Source organism: Drosophila mauritiana, chromosome 3L (assembly GCF_004382145.1).
Source record: "Drosophila mauritiana strain mau12 chromosome 3L, ASM438214v1, whole genome shotgun sequence".
Taxonomy (NCBI): Eukaryota; Metazoa; Arthropoda; class Insecta; order Diptera; family Drosophilidae; genus Drosophila; species Drosophila mauritiana.
Genome location: NC_046669.1, coordinates 15,680,916 through 15,693,259, shown reverse-complemented (window position 1 = coordinate 15,693,259; position 12,344 = coordinate 15,680,916). Strand labels below are relative to the sequence as shown.

General features: G+C 44.9%; 4 protein-coding genes across 4 annotated transcripts; 3 read left to right on the top strand and 1 right to left on the bottom strand.

Annotated features, from left to right (window-relative positions):
- Positions 1-24: 24 nt before the first annotated feature.
- On the top strand, positions 25-1,822 carry LOC117142090. Its single transcript, XM_033305973.1, has 4 exons — positions 25-955; positions 1,029-1,305; positions 1,366-1,559; positions 1,620-1,822. The coding sequence occupies exons 1-4, from the start codon at positions 132-134 to the stop codon at positions 1,678-1,680; spliced, it is 1,356 nt and encodes a 451-aa protein (XP_033161864.1). The 5' UTR covers positions 25-131; the 3' UTR covers positions 1,681-1,822.
- A 300-nt stretch (positions 1,823-2,122) lies between these two features.
- Positions 2,123-6,753, bottom strand: LOC117142088 (H(+)/Cl(-) exchange transporter 5). The gene is made up of 10 exons (XM_033305971.1): positions 6,667-6,753; positions 5,740-6,079; positions 4,926-5,092; positions 4,665-4,868; positions 3,976-4,608; positions 3,702-3,919; positions 3,081-3,641; positions 2,860-3,023; positions 2,587-2,800; positions 2,123-2,523 (listed from the first exon to the last, which is right to left on the bottom strand). The coding sequence occupies exons 1-10, from the start codon at positions 6,751-6,753 to the stop codon at positions 2,433-2,435; spliced, it is 2,679 nt and encodes an 892-aa protein (XP_033161862.1). The 3' UTR covers positions 2,123-2,432.
- A 447-nt stretch (positions 6,754-7,200) lies between these two features.
- LOC117142089 (MOXD1 homolog 1) lies at positions 7,201-9,773 on the top strand. The gene is made up of 2 exons (XM_033305972.1): positions 7,201-7,827; positions 7,883-9,773. Exons 1-2 carry the CDS (start codon positions 7,339-7,341, stop codon positions 9,485-9,487), a joined length of 2,094 nt encoding a protein of 697 aa, XP_033161863.1. The 5' UTR covers positions 7,201-7,338; the 3' UTR covers positions 9,488-9,773.
- A 263-nt stretch (positions 9,774-10,036) lies between these two features.
- LOC117142091 (threonine aspartase 1) lies at positions 10,037-12,300 on the top strand. Its single transcript, XM_033305974.1, has 3 exons — positions 10,037-10,168; positions 10,245-11,230; positions 11,301-12,300. The coding sequence occupies exons 1-3, from the start codon at positions 10,141-10,143 to the stop codon at positions 11,382-11,384; spliced, it is 1,098 nt and encodes a 365-aa protein (XP_033161865.1). The 5' UTR covers positions 10,037-10,140; the 3' UTR covers positions 11,385-12,300.
- Positions 12,301-12,344: the final 44 nt, after the last annotated feature.

Sequence of the window (12,344 nt, the reverse complement as noted above, 5' to 3'; positions counted from 1 at the left end):
TTGGATTCATAATCGATCTTCAGATAAGCTATTCTATAGCCCACTTAAGGGTTGAATCAGTTGGTTTCCAAGGATACCGATAGCCACAAAGAACTGAAGCCAAAACAGTAAGATTTTCAAGCTGATGGAAAATGGACGTACTATCGCATTACAGCTCACCCGTAGTTGAATTTCCGGCCACGCAGCCTTTGGAGAAGCAGCATGCCCTGGTGGACAACTGTACGGGCACCGATCCACCGCCTCCCAGCAAAGATGCCGCAACGGGAACGCAGAAGAAGATGCATGTGGCCACACAAACAGAGCAACGAGTAGTTAGCAGCAAGGATGTCGAATACGATGAGAGGGCTTTGGCCAAATGGCTGCGACAGATCTGCCCCATGGTCGAACGGGAGCTTATGAATCCCACGCCTCTGATGGAGGATCTAACGATGAGCCAGTGCCGCCTGGAGGAGGAACTGCAGGTGTACACGTACCAGAAACTGACAATGGGTGGTGCGGACAACTCGCAAGGACTGGCCATCTGGCTGTGTGTGCATACGAATAATGCCCCAGTTCTGGTGGCCACCACGGTAGCTCCCCATGATGACTGGTGCGAGCATGTGGATCAGCAGCTAAAGCTCTTTGTTCCCCAAAGAATGTCCGTTGGCAACTTGGTGATTTACACAGAGGCCAAAACTCTACCCCTAAAATCCTGTTTGCGAAGTCTGTGCACGAATCCGTACAACAAGACCATGTTCGCTGGTTCCACCATGGACGGAGAACTCTTCATCTGGTTATATGAGCAGGCGAGGGGTTCCGATGCCAGCGTCGATATCAAACAGCTATACACTGTATCCTCCGCCCAGGGAGCTGCAGTGGCTCTGGACTGGCCGCGGGAACATCTTCTGTTGGCCTGCTATGCCAATGGCAGCGTTCGACAGTGGGATCTAAGCAGGCAGATGGCTCTGGATTGGGAGTGAGTCTCCCTAAACACTAAACAGAACATTTCCCGGTTTTAATCTCAAATATTATTCAATTAACTCCACCAGGTACTCCCTGCCCGCAACGGTTAGCTCAGAGCCTACGGCAATGGTGACCCTTGGTCTGGATGACTTCGTCGTGGGCACTAACGATGGTGGCGTCTATCGCTGCTGGAACACTGGCCGCCAAACCGCAGCCACCAAGCAGATCCAATTGTTGGCTCTACGGCGACATCGTTTCATGGTTTCCACTCTGCTCCGTACCGAAATGGAGGGCAACCAGTTTGTCCTGAGCTGCGATCTCAGTGGACAGGCCTTCTATCACGATATGCGGCTTGGGGATGAGGTGATTACATGGCAAACAAACGAGCTGAACACTATTTATTTCCACTTAAATAATAAACAGGATATGGCTCAGTTGATAGTACAAATCCCACTTCCCTTTAAAAACGTAATCGCCTGTAGTCGGGATGGCAACATCATCTACTGCCCAGCCAATGATGGGTCACTGGAATACTATAGGGTTAGCGATGGAGCCCATGCCCACGTCAAGGGAGGACTTCGCGGCAAGGGAAGCCTTATCCGTAGTAGCGACAATGGGTGAGCTTATTACGAAGGAAGTCATTAAAACAACAATTGTAAATAATAATTATCTTACAGACGCTGGTTAATTACAGGCCTCTATGGCGACGAGTTCCAGATATTCTACATAGAACACTAAATAGTCGTATTGAATTTTGTTCTCAGTTTTGAAATAATCGCTTGTATTTGCATGACTGCTTATGTTATATGTACGGTTTTATCATCTCTTAGGTTTGCTATATACACAATTTTATTTTAAAATTTCTCAGATCTCTAACAAATACCACATGTAAATATAGACTATGTATTGTATAAACAAGACATTTTATCTGTGTAGAATTTTGAACAAAATGCAAAAACGTAAAGCCATTTCGAAAATTTGGCGTAAAATAAGACTGCTTTCTCTGTGGGAATCTCGTTAAAACCGCGTTTTCACATACGATTCACAAAATAAAACGTTCCTTTTACAACTATTGATCATTTCATAGTGTACACTCGTTATCAAAGCTGTAGGTGAACATATAAAAAGAAATATGCTGTGTGTAGAAAAGTGCTACAATGACATAATTACAAAATGGCAATAAATGAATACACTAATCTTTTATAACCATTTGCCTACAGTAAAATAAATTATATAATTAACATTAACGAGATATATGCGATATATAAATATATAATAGAACTGCACACAATTTTGCTAAATCTCTCACGTCCGAACGTCCGATCCTATCTGTTCTAATCACGCGATTCCACTCTAATCCATTTCAGTCCACTTTGCATCCACTCGTTCAACTTTTCACTTAAGCTTAGATTGCAATCTGCATTTTGCACATAGTTCACATAATAATAACTAGAAGCAGCGCTCGCCCAACTTCTGATTGGCTGATAAATTCAGTTGAAGAGCACCGTATTGGGGTCTTCGTTATCCATCTGCTTCACATGGCGCAGCACATCTTTCTTGGTAATTACGCCCAGTAGACGACTGCGATGGAATTTAGATTAGATATCTTGAAACTGGTTAAACTGCTTCTGGCCACAAACTCACCCGTTGTGTGTTACCAATGTCTGGCGCAGTCCCAGCTTTCGGAACATGTCCACTACCGTCTCCATTGGCGTTTGATCTGTAACTGTGATCGGTGCCATATCAAGGATCTTTTTCAGCTTCAGCGGCTGCGGTCCCAGATTTTGAATGGGCTGGGATGATGTGAATAATACGATGGAGCTGCTGCTAATGCCCTCGATCAGACGCTTGGCATTGCCTATAAAAAATATAAATATTAAATTATGGAATCCAAGTTCGTAGCTATGGATGACCCACCTATGGCCAAGTTGAGATCTCTGCGTAACACAAAGCCCACTAAATATTGATTCTCCCGCGACACCACCACCGGGTAGCCATTGTGTTCCGTTTCTTTAAGAAGGTTCTCCACATCGTCCACCGTCATGGAGTCTTGGGTAATGACATTCAAGGTTTCATTCCGCCTAAAATGAAGTTTTTTTTAGATCATCTTGAGGATAAAATGTGTTATTAATACATACTTTGGTTGCATCACATCTGCGGCCAGTGTTGTATGCGCAAACTCTTCTTTGCTATCTAGGAACGGATAACCATTCAGCGCTATGTGCGCATCGTAGATACCTTGCCTGCCGAGAGCATCACCTACCCACTTGGAGGCCATGGCAGCAGCCATCAGGGGCACAATATACCTCACTCCGCCTGTCAGCTCGAACATGATCACTACCAGGGAGACGGTCATTCGAGTGACACCTCCCAGCACAGCTGCTGCTCCTACAACCGCATACAGTCCGGGTGTGATAAGATTGCTGTCCGCACACTCGCCGGTAAAGAACCAAATATTGGGATAGCTGTAGGCAAACTGCTCCACACCGATTCCAACAATGCGGCCCATGATGGCACCCAGCAGCAGGGACGGAATAAACAGACCAGCGGGCACTTTCATGCCAAAGGTAAAGATGGTCAGGGCCAGTTTAAGGATAAAGGTAAGCATAAGCAGCCAAATGGAGCTGTATACACCGGGACCTGGTTCCGTAACTTCAATGAAACTGTTGCCCGATGTAATGTTCATGCGCTTGTAATCACTATACGGAAATAAATAGGTATTAAAATGATTAAAAGCAATTATTATTCATAAAACGTACCACAACGGATTGGTGACATCTCCGGGTGAGCACTTGCTAACCAATAAGAATATCAGCTCGTTCATGTTCATTCGGGTAAATGGATTGGGGTAGCAAATGATGGCAGTGACCAGGGTAACGAAGAGCACTTCCATAACTGGATACTGGCCGAGCTTGCTGAACTTCCTGTAGCGGCACCACCACAAATTGGCCTTGATGAAGAACGTGCCAATAACACCCTACAATAAATGTTATTTTAATAAATTGTAGAGCTTCCAAATTACACTGAACTTACCCCCATAATTCCGAGGAAAACAAAAGGAATAAGTTCAAAAAAGATCCAGGGCTTGTTGTACTCCACGAAAAATAGCACGGAATGCTCGTTGCCAAACGGAGTCAGTGATCGCAAAACGAATGCGGCAATCAATGCACAAAAGAATGAGCGCCACAATGTCTTCAATGGAAAATAGTATGACACTTCCTCCAGCGAAAAGAGAACTCCACCGATTGGTGCTCCGAAGGCCACCGAGACGCCTGCCGCTGCTGCTGCCGAAAGAATCTCACGCTTTTTGGCCTCATTTCGACCATATTTTGGGAAAACGTGTGAGAATATGTTTCCAATACAACTGGCAATATGGACCATGGGTCCTTCCTTGCCCAAAGTGAGGCCAGCGGACACAGACAGCATCAGACCAACCGATTTGATCAGCAGCGTCCATTTTCCGAGGTAGCCGCGTATAATGAAGCCCGACAAGATGGTCTTTATCTCGGGAATACCAGATCCGCAGGCGTAGGGCGCAAACATTCGCACAAGGGAGGCGCTGAGCGAAGCAAATAGCAAAGCCCACAGCACATACCAGATGTAAGCGACGATATATGGTCCGGTGCCATTTCGATCCAAACCAAAGATCTCTGGCCAGGTTTTCCACTGAAGATAAATGCGGTTTTAGTGTCTTATCGGGAAGAAAATGTAGTTTCTCTCACCGTCGAGCAGTTGCCTTCTTCAAACACTGACTGTTTGGCCGGATAGCAGCATTGTTCCCTGTTAAACCAAAAGGCGGGTGGACAAATGCCATGCTTTAGATCCGACATCCAACTAGCTCCAATGTCCACCATGCCGGCCACACAGCCTGCGGCGATTCCGACGAGTAAAACACATAGCCAGCCAGATCCGGCATCAATGGAACCCTATAAGTAAAATGATTGATTAGTATAGTGTGATTTAAATCATAAACGATCTTATACCTTTATCAGATCCCACAAGGAGTCCTGTCGCTTCTTGACTATGTAGCGATGTCGCATACGATCACGGGCAATGTCCCGCTGCCAATCAATGGTGTGAAAATCTTCGTACTGCCCAATGCCAGGAATATCATCTTGCACGTCCGAGGAACCATAGAAGGATAGTGCTCCTATAGCAATGATAAAGAATACAATAAACATTTCGGATTTGACACTGTAAACTCTGAATCATGTTGTCGTAATGGTTTGGACTCAAAGTCCAAAGAGAAACAGAGTCTTATAAACATTAGCGCAATAATTATGAGTATTTTAGTTGTGTTTCATTCAGGTATCAAGACAAAGAACGTGTAGGTTTTCTTAAACAGATTCCTCGAATAAAGTTCTAATAGATATTACTCGTTCTAGCGTATTGCTAACATTGATTGCTATTATCATCACATATGTGATAGTATTTACCCAACAACTATAAATGATTCTTGTTCGTTTAAATAAATAATTCCCAATAGAAATGCCAGCTGGTTGTTTAGACAACTCAGATTATTTTGTTAAGTTAGCATCACGTGTGTAAATGGTGGTTGTATGTATGTACATATATCATGAACTTAACTGGTGTCTCCACAATACATGTCTGTATGCTAATGATTGTACATATTAATTGAATTGCCAGCGAATGAGTACAGCTGTGAGCCACGCCACCGAATATTCGGAACCGGCAATGCGGCGAGGTGACGTCGCCTTACTCAAATGTTCATGATCTTGATTAACACCACAGACAGCGACAGTGGATGCTTTACGCAATGGATCTCTCCGAACTCACCGTCCATGGGTTCGCCGAAGGCACTGTGAGTTGGCACATGCTGGTGCATTGTCCGCTGATTGTGGTGATTGCCGCCGCCGTTGCCGCCAGAGTGTCCGAAATCTCGTTCGGTGTCCGATTCGGTGGCCGTTTCTCGGTGATAGCCACTGCTGCTTCCTCCTCCGCCGCCGCCGATCACATCGCCCGGACTGGAGCGCGGTGTGATGTCGATCATATCCTCGTCGTCGGTGCCCGCCGCCGTCAGCGATGTGGTCAGTTTGGTGTGCTGCGCCAGCGGATGGTCACGAAAAGTTCCGTCTAGGTCGCCGTCGCCGCCGGCTCCGTTTGTGTGGCCGTTCGACTGAAAAAGCGAAATAAGCGAAAAGCTATAAGATAAGGTTTGTGAATTTGGAGAGCTAGCTAGCCTCTACGCTTTGTTTATGCATACGCAATGATAAGATTAAGATCTCGGACACACCGACACCGTTCAAATAATACACACATCTGTACATTGAATTACAATTGAAAGCATTTCCGCCCCCTTGTGCCAGATGTTTCTGTGTTATTTCGTAGAATAATGCTTTTATCAGGAGATTCGCCCTTATCCGGGAAGCTTCAGCAGTCTATTCAAATTAAATGCTTAAAGTTGGTAACTATTCGCTTAGAATTTGGATAAAGAAGTTTTTGGAAACCCAAATATGGCAAATCCAGTTAAGTAAAGATTTCAAATATTGCTAGTAGACAATATCATTTTTTAGAGAAAAGTAAAGACGTAAAGACGAACTGTGCCAACATAATTATCCAAAAGAGACAATGCACAACTGCAATATTAAGTATTTTTCCACCATTTTTAGCTAAAATTAAGCCGCACTTCAAGTTTTTTAACAGGCATTTGTTCTGTTGCGTAGGTGAAAGGGGGAAATCCCAGTGGGTTTTATGGTGAGCTACCTTTTTCATGACCGTTTGGTAGGCGGTTATGTAGCTGTTGCCCTCCGCGGCGGCCTCCCTGCTGCCCTTCAGCGGAAACTTCTCCATCCTGCGATCAGGCGATCCTACGTGGACAATTTCTATGGATAGCTATCCAATATTTTGGATTCCCTTTTTGCGTTGCAGTCCAGCAAAGCGGCGCAGCAGCAGCGCAGTTGCAGCGCAGCGAGCGCACGTCACTATGTACAAACACACACACACACACGCACAAACAACTGTTCGTGGGGCGAATCGGCAATGCAATCACTTTCTTTCCATTTCACTCGAATCGCGGATGTAAGCTCGATCTCATAGGCATTGGGATGGCGCTCGAACAAGTATTTGATCGATTATATAGTACACATTACTTTCGTAAAGTGCTTACTTTTGTGTGCGAATAATTTATTTGCGAACCGTCAGTGTGACCAGACCGGGCAAGCTGCTGAAATACCGCACGTAGTGTAGTGAACAGGAATCGATTGCAAAAGTAGTCGATATCATTAGCGATAGGCACGATATCCCGACGCGATCACTTAGTTCAATGAAAAAAATGCAGACGCGCGAATTACTTGCGAAGTCAACACCAAACAAGTTTCAATTTCGCCTAAAAGAGAATCGTATTGTTCACATACGCTAAAGTACAAGGCTACCGACATGTCCGTTCAAGACGTACTATGGATCGTACTCACGGTGCAGTTGTGTTTTGGTCTTGCGTATTTTGAAAACAACCAAAGGACGCAGGACTATGATGTCGATAAAAATGGTTCTGTACACCACAAAAACTGGGTGCGTAACGAAATGATGGACAGCTTGGGCTTGTACTGGCTCAAATGGTGGATAAATGCCAACGAAAATAGCATTTACTTCGAAGTAACTGTTCACACGCGAGGCTTTGCCGGCCTGGGCTTCTCCAAGGATGGCCGGCTGGCCAGAGCGGATATGGTTTTGTTGTGGGTGGATGACGCCACAGGACATCCGAACGCCTTGGACTGCCATGGTGCGCTGTATCCTTCGAGCGGACCGCCGCTGCAGGACGATACTCAAAACTACGATGTCCTAGATGGCACACAAAATGGGACGCACACAATCATGAAGTTTAAACGCAAAATTGAAACCTGTGACCCATTCGATATTCCACTCTCCGTAAGTTTTCTTCACAATCAATTGAATAGGAAACTAATATAAATATACTTTGCAGCCTGATACGTTTAAAGTGCTGTGGTCCATTGGGGAAAATGATCCTATTCATGGAAACTTGGATTGGCATGGTCAGAGCAGAGGCGTGAAAGCTTTGCAATTGTTTTCGCCAATGTTTACGAAAAATAGTCACTCAAGCGAAGGCACCCAAAAATGGGACATAACTGTGAACAACGTAACAATTGATCGATCAATGGATACACTATACTGGTGTAAAATAGTGCGACTACCAGAGTTAACTGGTAAACAGCACATAATTGGTTATGAGCCGCTGCTGTCTGGTAAATACGATAGGAATGTGGTTCACCACATGACCCTGTTTGAGTGTCAGTCCAAGATATACTCTGCATCCGATCCTTCGTCCTGGGACCTTTGGGTCAGGAGTGCCGGCACAGTGTGCAACAGCAACCAACTGACACCACGCGACTGGGATTCGTGCTCTACGCCAGTTGCAGTTTGGTCCTTGGGATCTGATGGACAGTTTCTACCTCCCCACGCAGGGATTCCAATGGGCGGAGCATCTGGAGCTAGCTATTATATGCTGGAAATACACTACGATAATCCCGATGGAAAGGAATCGGTAGATCATTCCGGTTTTCGGATACACTACACACCCAATCTGCGAACCTACGATTCCGGAATTCTAATAAGTGGTGTTTCCATTTCGGAAACGCAACTCATTCCGCCTGGTCAAAAGAAATATCGATCCGTCGGCATCTGTGGGCCGTCTTGTTCAAGCGTCATGTTCCCTAAGGATGGTATTAAAATAATATCCGGAACGTTGCACTCACATCAAGCTGGTCGCACAATAAGCCTTCGGCATGTTCGATCTGGTAAGGAGTTGAATCCGATCATTGTTGACGAAAACTACGATTACAGGCACCAAAAAGTCCATCAGCTTGCCAATGAAACGGTCGTATTGCCAGGGGATTATCTAATTACAGACTGTTCCTATGAGACAAAGTACAGAAAACGACCCACATTCGGGGGCTATTCCACGAAGGAGGAGATGTGTCTCACCTTTATTACTTATTACCCAAAGATTGAGATGTCCGGATGTTATAGTATGACACCAGTGCGCGAGTTTTTCGAGATGTTCCGTGTGTACCAATTCTATTCCTTAAATATGACCGATGTCGAGAACATGTTTCTCTACAACAGTGACTACACCGACTTAAGTAAACAGGCGAAGAATGCGACAAACATATCAAATTCAGGAAAAACATCCAAAGAAGACGTCATTTACCAGGAGTCTTTGTTAAACAAGCTTGTTATATCCGACCCAGCCGAATTTCATGATCGCACATTTCTCTCGCACTTGAATCAGTTGCCTTGGCATGATCCTCTCTTTACGAAACGTGTTGAACAAGCATTTATAACCGGAACACATATGACGTTTTGTCGCGTATCCAAGGATTCATTATCAATTCCTTCGGAAATAATTCGCTATCCCGAGTTTACAGCGTACGTAAAGCCACCGGCACCTTGTTTGAACTATTTATTCACTGATAATGAAGAACTTCGTTCGGGAAGTTCACAACTTTTTACAGACTTTACGTTAAGTCTATTACTCATTCAGCTTGGGTTGCGAACGACATTAGTGTAAAATTAAAGTGTGTTTGAAAGTATTATTTAAGCCATCCAAAACGTTTTCAGTGAAAATGCTAGCTTACCAAATGAACGATTATCAAATATTCAAAATTATTTTTCGTAATATGAAACATGAAAATATATCAAATCGATATAAACTAGGTACTTACATAAAGTAATATAAATTTGATAGAGATTTAAGGTGCTTTTAGGAACTCTTTAATTTAAGAACATTTAAATGGGATTTAAAAAAATTGCACGAAATATAGAAAGTAAAAATATACCTCCGACTTACAAACCAATCAACTAATCTTTTATTAATTAAGTTAAATTACCGACAATAAAATAAGGATTAACTTATATTTATTTTAAGGTTTTCATATTTTTCAAGGTTAACAGAATGTAAGCATCTTTTCAGGGATACTAATAATAGCCTATATTTCAAATGTATTTATGCAGTTTTCAAATAAAGCGGTTAATTTATAGAAATTAAATTTTTTGAGTGTAGTTTTGGTATATTTCTAATGTGTCCTGCTGTCAGCGAACCATTCCCCGTGGTATATTTCAACTCGGCCCGCACGGTCACTCTGATCAATTTGTTTACGCCGTACAGCGCACGGATTGCAGTTGGGCCAACAACAAGGCGCGAGCATAAACAGCGATACCAACATGGCCGGCTTCGTCGCGGTGCACACGGGTACGTATCTTGGTCATGGCGGTTCCGATCCGCCGGGCAGACAGCCAGATGATTGATGACCGCCACTTGCTCTCAGGGGCTGGGAACTGCATCGACGAGACGAAGTACCAGCGGGTGATCAAGGAGGCCTGCCTGCGCGCCACAGAGATCCTACGCAACGGCGGATCCGCCGTCGATGCCTGCGAAGCGGCAATTGTGCGGCTGGAGAACTGCGGCTACACAAACGCCGGCTATGGCTCAAATCTCTGCATGGACGGATCTGTGCAGTGCGATGCGGCTATTATGGATGGCTCCACGCTTAACTTTGGCGCCTGCACGAACGTTAGTCGGGTGAAGAACCCCATTCAGTTGGCAAGACGCATCTGCGATGCCCAGTCCAGTCCGCAGCTTCTGGAGCGCATTCCACCGATGATCCTCGCCGGCACTGGAGCGGAACACTATGCCGACGAGGTGGGTTGCTCCATGGTGGAGCCCAGCGTACTGATCTCATCTAAGGCCAAGTTCCAGTTTAATCACTACAAAAGCAAGTACGACCTCGTGGTCAACAGCAGATTGAGCAAGGCAACGTCCGAGGAACCCGTACAAGTGCCGGAACCAGGAAACGAGGTGGAACTTGCCGCTGCTTTGGACACCGTGGGAGCGGTATGTGTTGATGGGGCAGGGAACACAGCAGCTGGCTGTAGCTCCGGAGGCATACTGCTTAAAGTTCCGGGCAGAGTGGGGCAGGCGGCTACTTACGGTGCCGGCTGTTGGGCCACCGATACGGACGAACTGGCCATAGCCACCTGCACAACCGGAAACGGCGAGTACCTGATGAAAACGCTGTTGGCCCGAGAGATCTGCCATGGGGCCTTTAGCAGTGATTGTGCTGTGACCAGTCTGCACAAGACGTTCAAGCAAAAGTTCCTGGACTCCCCCCTGCTGCCCCGACAGCAGGATCTGTACGCTGGAGCTCTGACGCTGCTCTATTATCCGGGCCAGAGCAGTGGCGAGGTGATGTGGAGCCACACGACGCAGTCGTTCTGTGTCGGCTACATGGCAACCAACCAGAGGGTGCCAAAGGTTCGTACACCCATCCATCATTTTCTGATTTTGCATATAACTAATTCGGCGTGTGTGCTTATATTTGCAGTTTGTGCATTCGCCGCTGCCCACGTACAGCGTCCCGGGCCGATCGTGCGTCGTCAATGGCCATAATTTCCATTTGCGCATTTAAATGTGGGCTGGCCAACTAGCCGCAGCCCCCAGCACCTTCCTGCAGCTCCTAGCCACGCTGCTCTGCATCTGCAATTCATTTGATTTAATGTTTAATTGCCGCGACAATCGCTGCCAATGACACATGGGAGCAGAAGGCGCCTGAGGAGCTGGGACAGCATTATGTGTATATGCTTTATTCTCTCGGCGAAATATTAAGATAATTAAGCGAACATTTTTATTGTAAAAATCTCGTAGATCGTAATGTGTGCAGTACTAGTAGTAGCAATGAAATAGGATTTCGAATATATTGTATCCCTCGTCGAACCGGGTGCGCTAGATAAATCAGCCGGCGGCATGCGAGTCTGTTCGGAATATCATATTCGAGGGGGCATATGTTTGTATCCGTTTGTATATTTAGACTTGCGCTGCCTTGTGTGCGCATCTGTGTGTTTATGTCCAAGTGTTTACGGCCATCAATGTACAGAACTTAACCCATTAATATTAGCTAAGCAGAAGCCACAGCATGCACACACAATATCAAGGTCTCCACTATCGCGAGTTGTCCTCAACATGAATATTGTGAAAATGCTTTTACTTTTTAGCGTAAATCGATTTGCACATATGTACATACACATACGCCTATGACGTGAGCTCTTCAAAACAAAACATTCATACGTATTCATTTCTCCGTTTATGGGGTTCCAGCTAATAATCCTATGGTATTTCATGGCATACAGAATGCTAGACATCTCGAGGCTTTTTCAAACTACATGCAACAGCAAAAAGTGAGTTCCATTAGATGATGATTAATACTGCCTAAGATCGTGTCCTTCATTTTAGTCATAGTTAACTCCAGTTATATCCAATAATGATTTATCACCAATGACGAATTTGAAATGTATCGTATTTATTATTTCGGACTTATTAAATGCCTATCAAAGATTGTTTACAAATATAAATCTTTTTATTATTTTAGTAG

Coding starts and splice junctions, on each gene's coding strand:
- LOC117142090 (XM_033305973.1), top strand. CDS start 132: ATGGACGTACTATCGCATTACAGCTCACCCGTAGTTGAATTTCCGGCC. Junction 1,306..1,365: donor ATATGCGGCTTGGGGATGAG/GTGATTACATGG, acceptor AATAATAAACAG/GATATGGCTCAGTTGATAGT. Junction 1,560..1,619: donor ATCCGTAGTAGCGACAATGG/GTGAGCTTATTA, acceptor ATTATCTTACAG/ACGCTGGTTAATTACAGGCC.
- LOC117142088 (XM_033305971.1), bottom strand. CDS start 6,753: ATGGAGAAGTTTCCGCTGAAGGGCAGCAGGGAGGCCGCCGCGGAGGGC. Junction 5,093..5,739: donor CTTCGGCGAACCCATGGACG/GTGAGTTCGGAG, acceptor TCATTGCTATAG/GAGCACTATCCTTCTATGGT. Junction 3,920..3,975: donor TTTTCCTCGGAATTATGGGG/GTAAGTTCAGTG, acceptor CATTTATTGTAG/GGTGTTATTGGCACGTTCTT.
- LOC117142089 (XM_033305972.1), top strand. CDS start 7,339: ATGTCCGTTCAAGACGTACTATGGATCGTACTCACGGTGCAGTTGTGT. Junction 7,828..7,882: donor CATTCGATATTCCACTCTCC/GTAAGTTTTCTT, acceptor TATACTTTGCAG/CCTGATACGTTTAAAGTGCT.
- LOC117142091 (XM_033305974.1), top strand. CDS start 10,141: ATGGCCGGCTTCGTCGCGGTGCACACGG. Junction 10,169..10,244: donor CTTCGTCGCGGTGCACACGG/GTACGTATCTTG, acceptor ACTTGCTCTCAG/GGGCTGGGAACTGCATCGAC. Junction 11,231..11,300: donor CCAACCAGAGGGTGCCAAAG/GTTCGTACACCC, acceptor TTATATTTGCAG/TTTGTGCATTCGCCGCTGCC.